We start from the raw sequence: 15,359 nt of genomic DNA on the forward strand, positions 1-15,359 counted from the left end.
TACAACTATGTAAGCTATGCATTTTGAGGAAGGTCTAAGTAGCGCATTCATCCATGCATATTAATAAAATAAACGTTTTACCCAAGATAAGCTAAGAAAACATTATTCTAATGAAATATAAATATCTTAAAATTACATTAGAAGCCACTGAGATAGGGTGTAGTGGTGGCACAGGGGTAGAGCATGCAACCCATGAGCGGAGGCCTCGATCCTCGGTTCGAGTCCCGGCCCACTGACCTTTGCTGCATGTCTTCCCCCTCTTTGTCAACCCGATGTTATGTCAACCTTCTGTCAAATAAAGGCTACTAGTGCCACATAAAATATTACAAAAAGATACCAATGAGATGCATTTTCCAACAAGGCCAGAGATTATCCTTCACTAAAACAGCAAATATCACTTTGAGACCTTTTAACGTTTTACGTTTACTACAATGCCATATTATCAGGTGAGCTCCAAGTATGAAGAAACTTGTTTTCTTTATGATTTATATAATAACATGCAGCATAACATATCTGTTCCACAGCAAAACGATGGGCAGTTCACTGTGATCCAGCTTGTCGGTATGCTACGTGGCATTGCTTCGGGCATGAAGTACCTTGCGGACATGAATTATGTGCATCGTGACCTCGCTGCCCGAAACATCCTGGTCAACAGCAACCTTGTGTGCAAAGTGTCAGACTTCGGCCTCTCCCGCTTCTTGGAGGACGATACATCAGATCCCACGTACACAAGTGCTCTGGTAATAAAGTAATTTAACTCTAACCTTTTACACACACTCACTGACTTTAGTGGATGTTATCAGTCTTCTAAAATAAGCCTAATTTTTAAAATGAGTGAGTGCTTGACAATTCTTCCTATAGTTCTGCCGGGAGTTTTTTTTTTGGGGGGGGGGGTATTTTAAGGACTAAACCAGAGATTGACGTATATGCCGCAGTGCACACCCACTCTGTTCCCCCTATCAGAACAAATCCCATCTCTTCAGTTGCTTTCCTCTTCTTTCTTCTACCAAGAATATCCCATGTACCACACTTTCCCTCTCAGAAGTGTTTGTTAAATGCACCCCCCTGTTAGGATTACCTTTAGTGTTTTTTATTCTGTGAGCACTATCTAACCGGACAGTGGCGATCAGGTTTCGGTGTCACCGGCCTCACATTCCCTTTGTTTTCACAGGGAGGGAAGATCCCTATCCGATGGACGGCTCCCGAAGCGATCCAGTACAGAAAGTTCACCTCAGCTAGCGATGTGTGGAGCTACGGGATTGTCATGTGGGAAGTCATGTCCTACGGAGAGAGACCTTACTGGGACATGACCAATCAAGATGTACGTATTTAACAGGGCTAGGGGGCCACACTAAAACATTTACTCCCAAACTCTCAGTGGCGAGAGCTATTTTCTTTCCTTCTCTGGCTTTCATTAATGACTCGAATTCCGCTTAGATAACATTTGTCATTGGTGTCTGCTGTCCCTTAGCTAAACACTGGGGTTTCGTATGAAAATTCCCCCACACTCACCACACAGACATAATCAGATCATTTGAAATGCACCGCAGTGTTCGGTGGACAATTTCTGCTCTTGACTGGAGTCTCCATTTTCTGTTCCCCTCTGGGTAGTGAGAGAGAGAGAGAGAGAGAGAGAGAGCAAATTATGGGGAGAGAGATAATGAAAATAGTTTCAAATTGAAAGTGAGAACACTAATGTGCTAAGAGGGACTGAGGACCTCAACGGTTATCATATTAGCAGCTCCAGATAGTGTTTCTGCTCCATCGGGGTCCTCGTTTGGAGGTCTAGTGAATAAGATTAATCTGCGTCTGAATGGAGCTTCTTTAATGACCCTGATAATGAGCAGGGGATTGTGCGCCCTTCCTGAAAGTGTGCTTGGGGTTGTTCCTCTCTGTTAACTGTGCACTACCCCTGTGTACAAGTGTCAAACATATCTGTAAAGTGGCTTTATGGGGACTGAACATGAAATACACCAATAGGCCATGAATTAAGTCATTTTTAGCAAAGAAAAGATTGGTAAATGAGATTGTATTTTTACTAATTGAGATAAACTCTTTTCCTTCAAAACAGTGTGTTAAATCCACTTTATCGGATTTCTGTTGGTTCTTTAAAAAAAAAAAAACATTTTCAACAGACTGCTAAATAAAGTATTTGTTCCAAGATGAATTTAAATAATTAATGAAAATAATGAAAAAAAAAATAATGAAAAAATAAATAATAAAAATAATTTATTTTTTTGAAATTATAAAAGCAATAAAAATACTTTCCTTACTTGATTGGTATGTTCTCTCGTTTTGACCATTATGAAGAGTGAGTAATAGGCACATGATAAGTGATGTAAAAATCTATTTGCTCCCTTCTTCTGTTGTTATTTTTTTTTAACACACTTAAATGTTTCACATCTTTAAACTATTTATAATATGAGGGAAATATAACCTGAGTAAATATAAAATTAGGTTTTCAAATAAGGATTTTGTTTAGTAGAGGATTTAAACCTCTCCAAATCTACCACGGCCCTTGAAGAAGTAATTGCCAGCACCATCAAGCCTTTGTGATTTTTGGTAATGATTCTTCTACATTGCTTCTATTACTAATCACTTCATTAGTAGTAATTAGTATAATAAAAAATAAGCATTTTTCTGGGAAGCTGCATGCTTTTGACTTAATATGTCGTCTCTCTCAGAGTAATCTTAAGAGCTCTGTCTCCCCTGCAGGTCATCAATGCTATAGAGCAAGACTATCGGCTGCCCCCGCCGATGGACTGCCCCAGCGCGTTGCACCAGCTCATGTTGGACTGCTGGCAGAAGGACCGCAACAACCGTCCCAAGTTTAGCCAGATTGTTAACAACCTCGACAAGATGATCCGCAATCCCAACACACTGAAGGCCATGACTCCTTTAGCTTCAGGGTAAGTGACAAGCAAGACGAGTCCAAGAGTTTTCGGTCGGCTTTTCTCCTTCCCGTGATCCCCGCTTTCCTCTCTGTGAGAAACGTTTGTTTATTCTTCTCTCCGTTGGAATTACAGAAAATAGGCCCTTTTGTTTTAGCTTTTTTTCACGCTGATATGAATAACATCTTTAAGTGTATGATTCATCTCAGCTTCTGTCAGTACCAAGGCATTCAATTGTTGACTGAAATATTTGTGCTTTCACGACAGTGTCTTCTGTGGCACTCTCCACATTTGCCAAACACAGTTTCTCTTGTATTTCCTGGCGCCGAGCAGTTATGTAAATTAAAGCCTTTTGGTTTGATCGATCCAAACCTTCCCACGAATGCCCCAGGCAAGTTCTGGGTTGAAGCAGCTCTGTAGTTTTTTTTTTTGAAAGAAAACATTTTTAAGAATCCCTGCTTTGGGTGTTAGTTTGTTGTCAGAGCCAGGGCTTTGCTGATTTCCATTATCCCTGCCTGTGCTTTCATTTGCGGTGTAGTGCAGGACCACAACCCAGATTTTCCAGACATTCAGGGAATACGTTGGCTCCCCAGAGACTATCACCTCATTTGGAAAATACCCTTTATGAGGAAGCAGTTTGGAAAATATTTTTTTCATGGATTAGGCTTGTGGGATTCTCTTAAGTTCTGTCTACCACTTTGAAAATGTAACATAATAATTCATGTTTGAACCATTCACAGGTGGTCTGGACTGTTGTTACAGTACATCTTTCACTTTGAACTGTTCTCATTCTTTATCCGTCCTCCGTGTCTCCTCCTGTAGGGTTCATCTCCCTCTTCTGGACCGCAGCATCCCAGACTTCTCCACCTTCAGCACTGTGGACGAGTGGCTGGATGCCATCAAGATGGGCCAGTACAAAGAAAACTTTGCCAGTTCTGACTTTTCAACATTTGATGTGGTGTCTCAGATGACCATGGAGTAAGTGTTGACGATACCTTGCATTTAGGGTCTGATAAGTGTAAGAGAAAAGTTTGACTACAAGTGGGTGTTCTGAGGTTTAGGGTTTAAATCTTAGCAGAAACAAGGCTCTGTCTATGTGAAATCCAGAGAAAGCATCATTTCAAATGATGCTTTCTCTGGATTTCATATCATGTTTGAGTTAGCAGGCTAAACAGTGGGCATAATAGCTTAAAGCTTGGGCTTTCTTTTATTTTCAACAGGCCCCCATTCAGCCTTGGTTTATAGAGGAAACAGGAGCACATGGGGTTAAGTTGCTGAAGAAGAAATCATCCCACTTAGCAAAACAATAAAATCATTTCCTGTCAGTGTATATAAATACAAGCCAGAGACCAGCCCACTGAGATGTTTAGCTTCAATTTTTCAGACAAACAGATGGTAATATGTAATCCAACAAATGTGATTACCGCTGAGATCCCGCATAAGTGCAGAGGAATGTATTGTGTAATGGATAAATAGGTGCCCCACTGTGACTAAAGAATTTTAAATTGCTTCCACTTTTATACAGCAAAAGCTCTTTGATTAATAAATGCTGCATTAAAAACATATATTTGTCACTCTAAGCAGTATTTATCACTGTAATAAATGCTAGACTAACAACATTAGTAATAAAAACAAAAACACTCAGTCCCTGGAATGTTGACTAACATAATGGTGCAGAGTGCATCACAATATAGTCATTACAAACCTGAAGGAAAACAAAAAAAGAAAAATGTGCTGGTAAGATAAGAAAAAAGTTTCAGATAGCTTGCATCAAGGCTAGATAAAAAAAATTAATAAATAAAAAAATAAATAAAGAATACGTATATCAGTGGAGATAGGGTGAGGAGCTCAGTCATCCTCCCCGGATGACTGAGCTCCTCACCCTATCTCCACCTATCAATCTCCCGCTCCATCTTATTTGTGAACAAGACCCCAAGATACTTAAACTCCTCCACTTGGGTCAGGACATCCTCCCTGACTCAGAGAGGGCACTCTACCCTTTTCCAGGTGGCAAGATATCAAATCAGTACAAGTTATTCCACGTTTTCAGGTTTTACAAGGAATAATTAGATTGACTCTTATTTTTCAATGAAGATTTGTGTCCTTTAAGAGATAACCTGTTCAGACTGAACAGATTGGAAATGTTGTTAAGACCAGTATATTTTTTAGCTATGGTAATGGAAAGGTGGAACACAGAAGGCAAACTCATTCTTAATAAAAGAAATAACAGTGGTTTCATAAAAATATCCCTGTGGAACCCCAGGTCTTAGAAAAGCACCAGCAGATGTATAATCTATTAATCTTGACAAATTCTTCATGATTAAGATAATTGTAAAGCCATTTCTATTTATTTAAATGCGAAGCTATAGCACAAAGGTGTATTAAGTAAAATAACAGTGTCAATATATTTAATTAATTCAGTCGTGCATCTGAACCCGCAGTATGAAGTAGGCCTTTTGTCTTTTTTCTCAACACTAGACAGACTCTGTTCTTAAAACTTTATAGAGACAAATTTATTTAAAATCGAAATGCCTGTGGCCTTTGTCTGCTTTCACCCATTGTCTTTTTTTGCCATATTATATTGCTTTTTGCAGCATTCCTGATCGACATTCAGCAGTTTTTTTTTTTTTTTTCTACACACATGCATCAATAGATAACAGTATAGACAGATAGATGGGGTATGAAATGCTGTCTTTGGCCTGTGGTAGCATTAGTCTGACATCTGTTTTTTGTGCTTTCCAGTGACATCTTGAGGGTTGGCGTGACTTTAGCAGGCCATCAAAAGAAGATCCTGAACAGTGTCCAGATGATGCGTGCACAGATGAACCAGATTCAGTCGGTGGAAGTTTGACCCTCCTGAGAGGAGCAGAGGGGGATGAACGGTGTTGGGAGACAGGGCTCTGGACGTGGAGGATGGAGTGGATTTTCTTTTTTTCCTGTGTGGCATTGTGTCTGGTTTTTCCCACCAGACTACCATCAAGCCCCACGTTCCCCTACTCCCGTTCCCTCTCTCCTCCTCCTCTCTCTTCTCCCTAACCCTCCCTCCGTGCTTGGGATAAGATGTGGAGAGCTGCGACGACGCAAGTCAAAGCGATGAAGAATTCAGCCGGCCCGCAGCCAAACCCACTATTAAAACCAGAAACACGGGAGGTTAGAAGTGACCAGCAAATCAATTTTTTCAATCTTCCACCAGTTTTATTTGTTTCAGCATTTATTTCCCTTTTTTTTTTTTTTTTGGTTTGTTTATTCTGATAATTTTGTAAAGATTTTTTTTAAAGAAAAGAGAAAAACTGATAAGGAATGGAGTTTATCTAAATTTATAGATGATATACAGCTGTACACTAGTTGAACTCAGTAGGAAAGCTACCCTTTAAAAGGGCAACAACAACAAAAAAAAAGAACGAAGGAAGAGTTGGGGAGAGCATTCTCAACATGGTGTGCAAATCGTCTCTTGTTTATAATTTTGGACAGCATGTGGAAACACAGAGTTCTCTGTGGCCTTCTGCAAAAGGGGAACTCGACACGCACGGCCAACTGGTGCCACAGGTTCAAAAAAAAAAAAGAAAGAAAAAAGAAATACAAACCATGAAATGGACAACCTGCGGCATAGACTGATGTTAAAAGCCCTTTCAGTCAGATGGACAAACAATGCAGCAAAATGAGAAAGAAAATGGGGAGAAAAACTTTTTTTTTTCTCTCACCACGAGAAACTTTTAATGTTGTTGACATTTTGTATTGAAGAATCCCTCTTGCCATGCTTCCTCTCACTAAAGACTAGTTTATTTTTATTTTTTTTTCCACAGTGAAATATTCACAGTCTGCCAAATAGAACTCTTCCCCTTCACACTCTGGTATTGATCCTGTAATGTACATATCAGATGCACTTGACCTGCCATAACACGACCCACTCAGAGATAGTTATTGTAGGCGATTAGTTCAAGAGCTGAAGACGTGATTACAGGGAGGTATGAAGGAGTTGTTGCTTCTAGCTGCATCTTTTTAGCTTGTGTGAAAAACAGCAAAACTGACTTCCAGAAGAGATTCTTAGAAAAAAATAAAATTGAAAAAAAAAAAAAAAACAGGTTCTACTGTTTACATCAGACTCAGAATAAAGACAAAAAAAAACATCCAGTTACAACATCCTCCTCCATGGTGTTTATCTCAAGTGCCGTCTGTGTGTATGTGCACATGTTGCTCTCACGTGCCACATGCACAAAGAAATAGGTCGCTTCTAACAAGTCTCAGATCTTGTGTTTGATAGCATGCTGAGTGAGTGGTTAATTTCCCAGTGCTTTGATTTGCAGCGATTAGCATTATATTCAGTATTCTTCCAGTTTTTCTATTTAAAAAAAAAAAGGATGTTTATGCTTAAATGATTAAAGTTTTTGATATCACACAGTTGTTTTACATTCACACAGTCAAGTCCCAGTCATACATTTGTTGAATAAAAACTAAAATGTGTGTTATATTATTGAAATTCTAGTAGGAATATTTTTTGAATTTCTATTGTTCCCATGGATTTTTTTTTTTTTCAATTTTTATTTTGCACTGAATTTATTTTTTTGCTGCCGACTCTCTGGATCTTCCTCCATTGCTTCCTCTTGTGGGACAAATCCTGCACAAAACCGTGTAGATAAACAGCTTCGCCTTGTAAAAGCTTCTGTTGTTTCACATGTATGCGTTCATAATATATTTTTATCAGGACTAAATGTCACACGAGTAAAGAGCTGCCAGGCATGGTTCGTGTCGTCGCCGTCAACCTGTTGTAAGTTTTGCGACTGGGAATGAGGAGTCCAAGAAAACCCGGCGAGTCTTCAGAGATAGTGACTTCGACTGAGGCTCATGCACACGGCTAACGATAAGCAGCGATGCCGAGCTCCTGCCGGGTTGCGCCCGGAGAGCTGACAGACAGACATGGACGTCCAGCTGTGAGCCATCGGTCAGATGTGTCTGGTCACAGTGGGGTGGCTGCACCCCTATCACAGCTACTCTGCCCGGGCACCGATTTCGTCTCTCTGTCCTCCTGATAACACACCCGCCTGTCGACCACCTGTCAAACGGCGTCCTCTGATCTCCTCTTAGTTGGCTTTGGCCAGTTGTCCGGTTCCGTCTCGGCGCGTTTAAAACGCAGCAGCAGCAGCAGCAGCGGGCACATTAACGTTCGACAGCGTGGCAGTTGTGTCTTGTCTTGTCTTAGTGGTATGTGCCACTGAGATTCCTCCAGACTGGACAATGCTTCTCATGTTTGCCTGAACCGAACCCTCAGACGCTGACCTGAGTTTTCCTGTTCTCGCTACGGGCGGCTTTGGCACCAAACACTGTCTTTGAAGAGAGAGAGAAACCTCAGTTACTGCACCACTGTCATCATATCTTACTTTATCCCCAGCTGTCCACACACTATAAAGCAGAGAGGGATTTACTTTTTTTTTTTTCCTTCTTCTTCACCAGGATACATTATAGCAAATATTGCCCTGGACTCTTTTCGTAACATGCTTTTCTCAAAGTAGAGGAGCAGAATCATGAGCCGCCGTGTCATAACGGGGGAAGTGAACGGAGAGGCAATACTGTGACCTAAATGCCACCAATATTCAGTGTTTTTTACTGACCTTTCTTTTCTATCTCTCACATTTCAGTACGTAACAGCTCATCGGTTTTGTTTTGAAATGCAGTATATCTCGTTACAGTACTCCGTCGTCAGGAAAAGCACTTAATGTGCAGGAAATTAATTTGCAGTATACGACTGGCGAGGTACAGTGTTTCTTTACTCCAGCCCCATTAAAGCTCATTCAGATGCTTGTCTGTAAATGCTGGCAGGACTTTGACTTACTAATCAAGCAATTATTCTTGACATTTGCTTTAAGGGACTACCTTAAATTGGGTGAGAGTATTTCATGCTGCCTGGTGTCTCTTTTTTTTTTTTTTTCCTGCAAGGCAAGTACTTTTGTAGGTTTTGCATTTTTTATGAAGATTTAAAGAAGTCTTATCTAATGGTTCTAACGATATTGTTGCAGTTTAGGGAGCACCGTCAACAGTGCCCGTGTTTAATTTAAGCAATTGAACATAGACTGTTAAAATGTATAAAAGATGAGGTTCCTGATTCATCTGTGACACATTTTATAGCAAGATTGTTTCTAAAGGAATTTTCACTCCCTGTAATATTTTTTTTTTTTACTTGCTCTGAAATAAGATGGAATATCTGATGTAAGTGAAATAATTATTGTCTCAAACAGCAATGGGCATCAAAATAAAATAAAAAACGCAGTTGAGCATGTCACATAATTTGGTCACTCAGACAGTTGATGATTTGTATATGCATAGTCTCCAGCTGCCCTCATTAAAATAACTTTTTGTTAGTTGTTTTTTTTTTTTTTCTTTAAATGCTTTGTGGCTGTGATTTCAGTGAGGCTTTGCACACTTGTCCACTGCATTATTTCTTGCAAAACAATTTGTTTCTTCTTTACATCTGCGATGCAGAGGAAAACTACTCAGCCCCCCCACCCCCTTTACAGTGTGCCAATTTTTAAAGGATGGAAGAAACGCATTAAGTCTCAGCGTTGAGGTTATATGATGGCGCACATAAACATGAGCTGATCCAGACTATAAAAGAAGTCGGCCTTGTGTTATTCTGAACAGAAAAGGGTTTAACGGCTGCAAAGGGAAGCACCAGGGCGCCCTCTACTGCTGTGTTTCAAATGTTGGACTGATATTTTCAAGCCCATCCAGTTTGTGAATACTGCAGCAGGCAAAATCTCCAGTGGTTCGGAGACTTGAGCAAGCTGTTGATGGACAAATACTGGCTGCTGCTAAGAGTAAGCCCATGTATTTTCCCCTGTTGAACAAACATTGGTACCATTACAGCATCCCGTCACATGTGTTCTCCTGTGTGACTGTGTGTTCCCCTCTGTTGCTCCCCCCAGCTTACCCCCGACCACCACCCCCTCCACCACTACCACTCTGGCTCCTGGTTAGTGCAGTCGGGGATATCCCTGATCCACTGATCTGTTAATGCCCACATAACAGACCAGTGCCGGTTCAGACCACTGTGACCGATGTGGGAGATCCCGTACTTCTGTATAAATGTATATTGACTGTAACCCTGTGAATGATGTAACAATTTCATTATTTGTAATATTGTCATTGTTTTATTTTCTAAAAATGGAAAGCCCAAGTTGACTCCTCAATAAAAAAAAAATAAGATCTGTTATGAAAAACAGAAAATTTGACGAGTAGAGTATTATTTATCATTAAACCACATTTTAAGCTATTTTCCCCCCATAGACAAAGGACCACTTAAAGCCTATATTGGTGATTAATTACAACATGAGAGATCAGCTTTAATAAACAATAGATTTGTATCTTGCAAAATTGTACCTTGGTCTAAAATGGACAGCAATATTGGAGGCAATTGTTATAATTAATTTCAATATTTTAATCACAATTTCTTATGTTTATATAGAAACCACCAACCAATTTTGGACTAAATTTCACTGGTCCATTTGATATTTGTTGTACTTTCCGTATTGTATATACATTTTTATGTTTTTATGCATGGAATTATAAGTTTCCCTCTAATGAATTGAAGCCATCCACAATTTTGGTAATTCCAGGATTACAGAAATGCATTACAGCAAACAGAAGCTTTTAACTGCTGTAACAAAATTACCGTATCATTGAAAAGATGGCAGTGATGTAAAACTACCCATAACAAAAAGTTAAATGATCTTTATCACTAGAGTCTTTTTTATCTAATAAAAACAAGATTCATCTTTTTATCCTGAGATGTTTGGTAATTTATTTATACAGTCATAGAATGTGGAATCCTGCCAAGTACTTTCTGATTGACTACATTGAAAAATTGTTATATGAATGGGAGAATAATCATTCATTTTATGGATGCAATCAAATTTGTTCTTTATATATATATATATATATATATATATATATATATATATATATATATATATATATATATATATATATATATATATAAATAATTTATAAAAAATTTTTTTGAAAGGACAAAAATAATAAAAATAAGAATTCATGTTCTTTTTCTTACATTTCTTCTTCTTTTTATTATGAAAATTAGAAATAAAATAATATACTTGTATGTGACATATTTTATCCTAACTATGAACAAACCGACAAATAAAATAAACTCTGTTTATATGACTCCTGTCAGTCAAGCCTCTTAATCAAGATTAAACCTTATAAATAAAGTAGAACCAAAATACAAAACTTTTTTAAGTTAAAGAATGAGCAGGAAAAAGCAGATCCTTGTTAAATCCTTTACCTTTTTATCTTGTATCATCATGTAAGACCACGGATATGTCTACAGAATCAGTACATTTACAGGATTATTTATGATTTAACCTCTTTATAACTATATAGGTATCCACCTGTAAATAATCTCTAATAATAAATGCACATTTAAATGCTTATATTACCCATGATTAACTAATCAATATTCTGTCTGTTTTATTATGCATAATGCATTATATTATATATGTAATTAATCATTTTTAATATATAGCTGCAGTCATAATATCACTCAACAAAATGTAAACCTAATCTCCCCACAATATTTAACACTGGGTTACATATGAGCATTAAGGGTGGTTCATAACACAGAATACCTGGCTCAGATCCAACCGTATGACGAGTCTGTTTAATGTTATTGCATATATCTAATATCTACAATATTATATATATATATATATATATATATATATATATATATATATATATATATATATATATATATATATATATATAACATTAGAGAATGTTATGAGGTTAGCATCATAAAAGTAATAATGGCAAATATCAGTAGCTTTACAAATCCAAGAAATAAGTAATTTTCACAACAACAACAAAATTGAAACTTCAGAAAAACATTCCTGATGAATTGGTTCATAAAAACAATATTCAAAATATTACAAGAATTTAAAATGTACAGTAAATTATTCATTGCTGGAAAAAAAACAATATAACATATAAGATGAAACATCAGCCAATACAAAGTTAAAGTAAAGTAATAGAAATGAGAAAAAAATTACAAATCATGTTTAAAATCAATAAAAAATAATTTATGCACAAACATAATAGATATATAAAGACTGCAATAATAAGGTAGATTTTAATTCTGGCATCATATAAACAAGCAAATAAGATTGCACATATTTTATAGTTGCTTCTAAAAAATGTTTTTGTAAAGAAAAGCGTGCCTCTGCAATATACTTGCAGGATTTTACATAATTTAGTTGTTGATTAAAATATTTACAGCGTTTCCATCGTGTTGAGGAAATGAGCTCTGATAAGGCGAGATGACACAGAGGGGAGTCTTCAATCTAGAACGGTCCTAAGCTGTAGAGTGCAGAGATTTTTTTAAAGCTTCAACACAGTAGGGATTTGACTTAGTAAAAATGATAATGTATTAGCCTAGTCAGAAAATAAGAAAACATCTTTTTGCATCTTGCTAAATGAAAAAAATGGTTGTGTTAGTTGTACAGCATCAAATAAAATCCACATTTTACTTTGCGGTGACCCAAAACAAAATCAAAAAGTTTGACAGTTGATCAAAACTTAGTATCTCTGTACTTCAAGTTTATTGTTCCTTATTTATTGCAGGGTAACCAGAATAACAAAGATTCGCTGAACTGATTCATAACAATTTAATATCTTTCACAGCAATACATTTTCTTGCATTGCATGATTTGCTTCAGCTTTTGCCTCATTTTGTTGACCTGACATGCAACTTTGCAAAAGAAAAATCCTTGAGTAATAATCCAGATTTCTGCAGTTTAAACATTAAAACCTCTCTCTCTCTCTAATACACAACCATGAGAACCTGGCGAAAGAGTTAGTGAATGCTTTCATGTTCACAAATGTCACATTGCATACTCGTCAGCAAGGACTTACCTTAAGACAGCTGCAAACCCAGAGATCATTTTTTGAGGTCAAATTAAACATTTGAGTTACTGTTACTTCTCTCAGCGTTTCCCTCAGAGCCAGACTACTGCACATTGTTCTACGGTTTTATGTCAGAAGCGATTTAAAACCGAGGGTATCGCCGTCTCCCACAGCCTCGGCTTCTCGAGTGCGGGTCAGACTCCCTTCACCCTGCTTGGAGATTTTGAAACCTCATTAGCAGCCAACGCGTGAAAAGCTAGAGACCTTGGCCTGACCTGGCGGAGAATGGCGCGTGCGTTAAGAGGTTTACCCCATGGGCAGGAGAGTTCAAGAGTTCAGTGGGGAGGGGGACCCCAACGGTACGCCAAGCCCTCTGAGCTGCTACCTTTTGACCACCCGTAAGCCCCCGTCCACCCTACCCTCATACACCTGAACTACTCAGAGAATAAGAATGAACAGATGGAGATTAAAAGTTTGAACTCTGAGCATAAAAATGTGGGATTTTGAGGAGGAAACAAAGGAGTTAAGCAAGAATGCAGTATTCTGAGGCGGTTGTTGTGCTTATTGTATAAGTAGCAGAAAGAAGCAGAAGTCAAGTACCAGATTATAATCAAGATCTGAGCATCAATTGTTACTCAAAAGATGTTTATAGTCAAATTTGATCAAATGGTGATAAGTAGGATTGAAAATGGACGACTAATTTGGTCATAGCCCATAACTGATTGTAGTGCCCTTGTTAGCAACTCATGAGCCTCAATGACTTGTCAAGCGGTACAATTTACTCAGCTCACATTTATTTAACCAGGAAATCTCTTGAAATGAACATCTTTGTTTTGAAGGAGGCCTTGCTAAGAAGGCACATAATTACAAATTATTGGTGCAATAGCTCTACCTCTTTTTAAAAAATACAATTTACATCTAATAGGAAAGTAGATTTAGACGTTGCACATTGTTGTAAAGTTACTGAATAATTAAATAATCTACCTCTTTTTTTTAATAACGCATCATCTTTATTGTTCCACCATGGCATAATTTATTTTCAGCAAAAAATGAACCCACAACAGATTCTGATACTGTATATTCCAGGGTAGTAGTCATTTAAGCAAAAACGCAGATGCTGCTCTGAAAATCATCCAAGCTGAGAATCCAGATTCCAAAATGCAAATGGTTCACTGGAATCTAAATATTTACCACATCTGAAATCGAACACCCGACAATCTGACCAAATCTAGAGATTCAAACGTTCCAGTCTTCCTCTTGCTGGAATTACATATTTGAATACTTTTTTTTTTTCAGCTGCTCCCTTATTCAGGGGTTTACCGCAGCAAGTCATTGCAACTTGCACGCAGACTTGGCAAAACTTTTGCACCAGATGTCATTCCTGACACCACCAGGATAGGATCCCAGGTGATACGCTTGAATGATGTTCATAAAATGGTTTTGCTCAACATATTGTTTATATTATTTTTATATTGAACCATGAACGTTTGATAATTTTATCCAAACTTTGTCATAATCCATATACGGTAAGTCATATCCATAACATTCACAGATTTAAATCTTTGAATCTTTTAAAAAGTAATGTTTCTTCTGACTGGGAGCAATGTAAAGGTGCCGTAATAAAACCAGAACCCCAACGACTTGGTATCATTTTAAATCTATCGGCCAGAGTAATTTTGGCCGTGTGTACCCATTTATTTTGAAGCATTGACAAAACCTATCTTCCATAACTTCCACAACTTTCACAAGAATTGGACCAAACGACAGACGTAGCAACGCAAGACAAAAACCCGTCGGCCAAAGCTGTCATCACCAAAACTGTGGAAAACATGTGTGATCATTTAACAGATCAAAGAAAGTTCACTGGTAGCCTTTATGGTAACTTAGCAACGAACGCTTAAAGTCAACAGTCAAATTTAGCCATAAGTTAGTTTTGAAATGTTTCTTATGTGTGGTTTTAAAGAGGGCAGTTTTACATGTTCAATACAGATTTTCTATATTTTGGGGTTACTTTTGTTGACGTAGGAAAATAAATATATTCTTGTTTTCAGTTGGTATTTATAAGAAAAACGTATGTTGGTAATAAACCACTCATGCATGAATGTACATTCAGTGAGGCAGAAATGCTACCAGGATGTTATCGGCAGACAGGAGACTGTGACCTGGTTTTTCTAAGTTGAATCTAAGCGTGTGTGTCTATGATGATGTTTATATATAAAAAGAGGCAGTACTCCCTCTGTTTTACTATCCCCAGATGTTGTTCTCTCTCTTTTTGTTTCCATGACTGATTTAAATACAACAAAGACAATTGCAGAAAAGTTTAAAAGTTAATTTAGACTGTTAATCATAAACTATTCTATTAAAACACTCAGAGTTTTAATAGAAAGACATAGGAGGTCAAATAATCAGATGATGTTGATGATTATTATTATTATTATTTATAATTATTATTATTAATAATATAATAAATTTAGCAATAACAGCAATAACATTAACAACAACAATAATAAAAATAATAATAATAATAATAATAATAATATTAATAATAATAATAAT

The 15,359-nt window shown here is 37.4% G+C and overlaps 1 protein-coding gene across 1 annotated transcript; it reads left to right on the plus strand.

The window, feature by feature from the left end:
- The first annotated feature begins 271 nt into the window (after window positions 1-271).
- Window positions 272-7,018, plus strand: LOC118567143 (ephrin type-B receptor 2-like). The gene is made up of 5 exons (XM_036151476.1): window positions 272-740; window positions 1,172-1,321; window positions 2,716-2,909; window positions 3,714-3,869; window positions 5,634-7,018. Exons 1-5 carry the CDS (start codon window positions 432-434, stop codon window positions 5,740-5,742), a joined length of 918 nt encoding a protein of 305 aa, XP_036007369.1. The 5' UTR covers window positions 272-431; the 3' UTR covers window positions 5,743-7,018.
- Window positions 7,019-15,359: the final 8,341 nt, after the last annotated feature.

The sequence above is a fragment of the Fundulus heteroclitus genome, chromosome 20 (genome assembly GCF_011125445.2).
Source record: "Fundulus heteroclitus isolate FHET01 chromosome 20, MU-UCD_Fhet_4.1, whole genome shotgun sequence".
NCBI lineage: Eukaryota > Metazoa > Chordata > Actinopteri > Cyprinodontiformes > Fundulidae > Fundulus > Fundulus heteroclitus.

Bases quoted from the DNA above. Each gene is read 5' to 3' on its own strand.
- LOC118567143 (XM_036151476.1), top strand. From the start codon at position 432: ATGCCATATTATCAGGTGAGCTCCAAGTATGAAGAAACTTGTTTTCTT. The intron at 1,322-2,715 runs GTACGTATTTAA...TCTCCCCTGCAG, and splicing joins GGGACATGACCAATCAAGAT to GTCATCAATGCTATAGAGCA. The intron at 3,870-5,633 runs GTAAGTGTTGAC...TGTGCTTTCCAG, and splicing joins GTGTCTCAGATGACCATGGA to TGACATCTTGAGGGTTGGCG.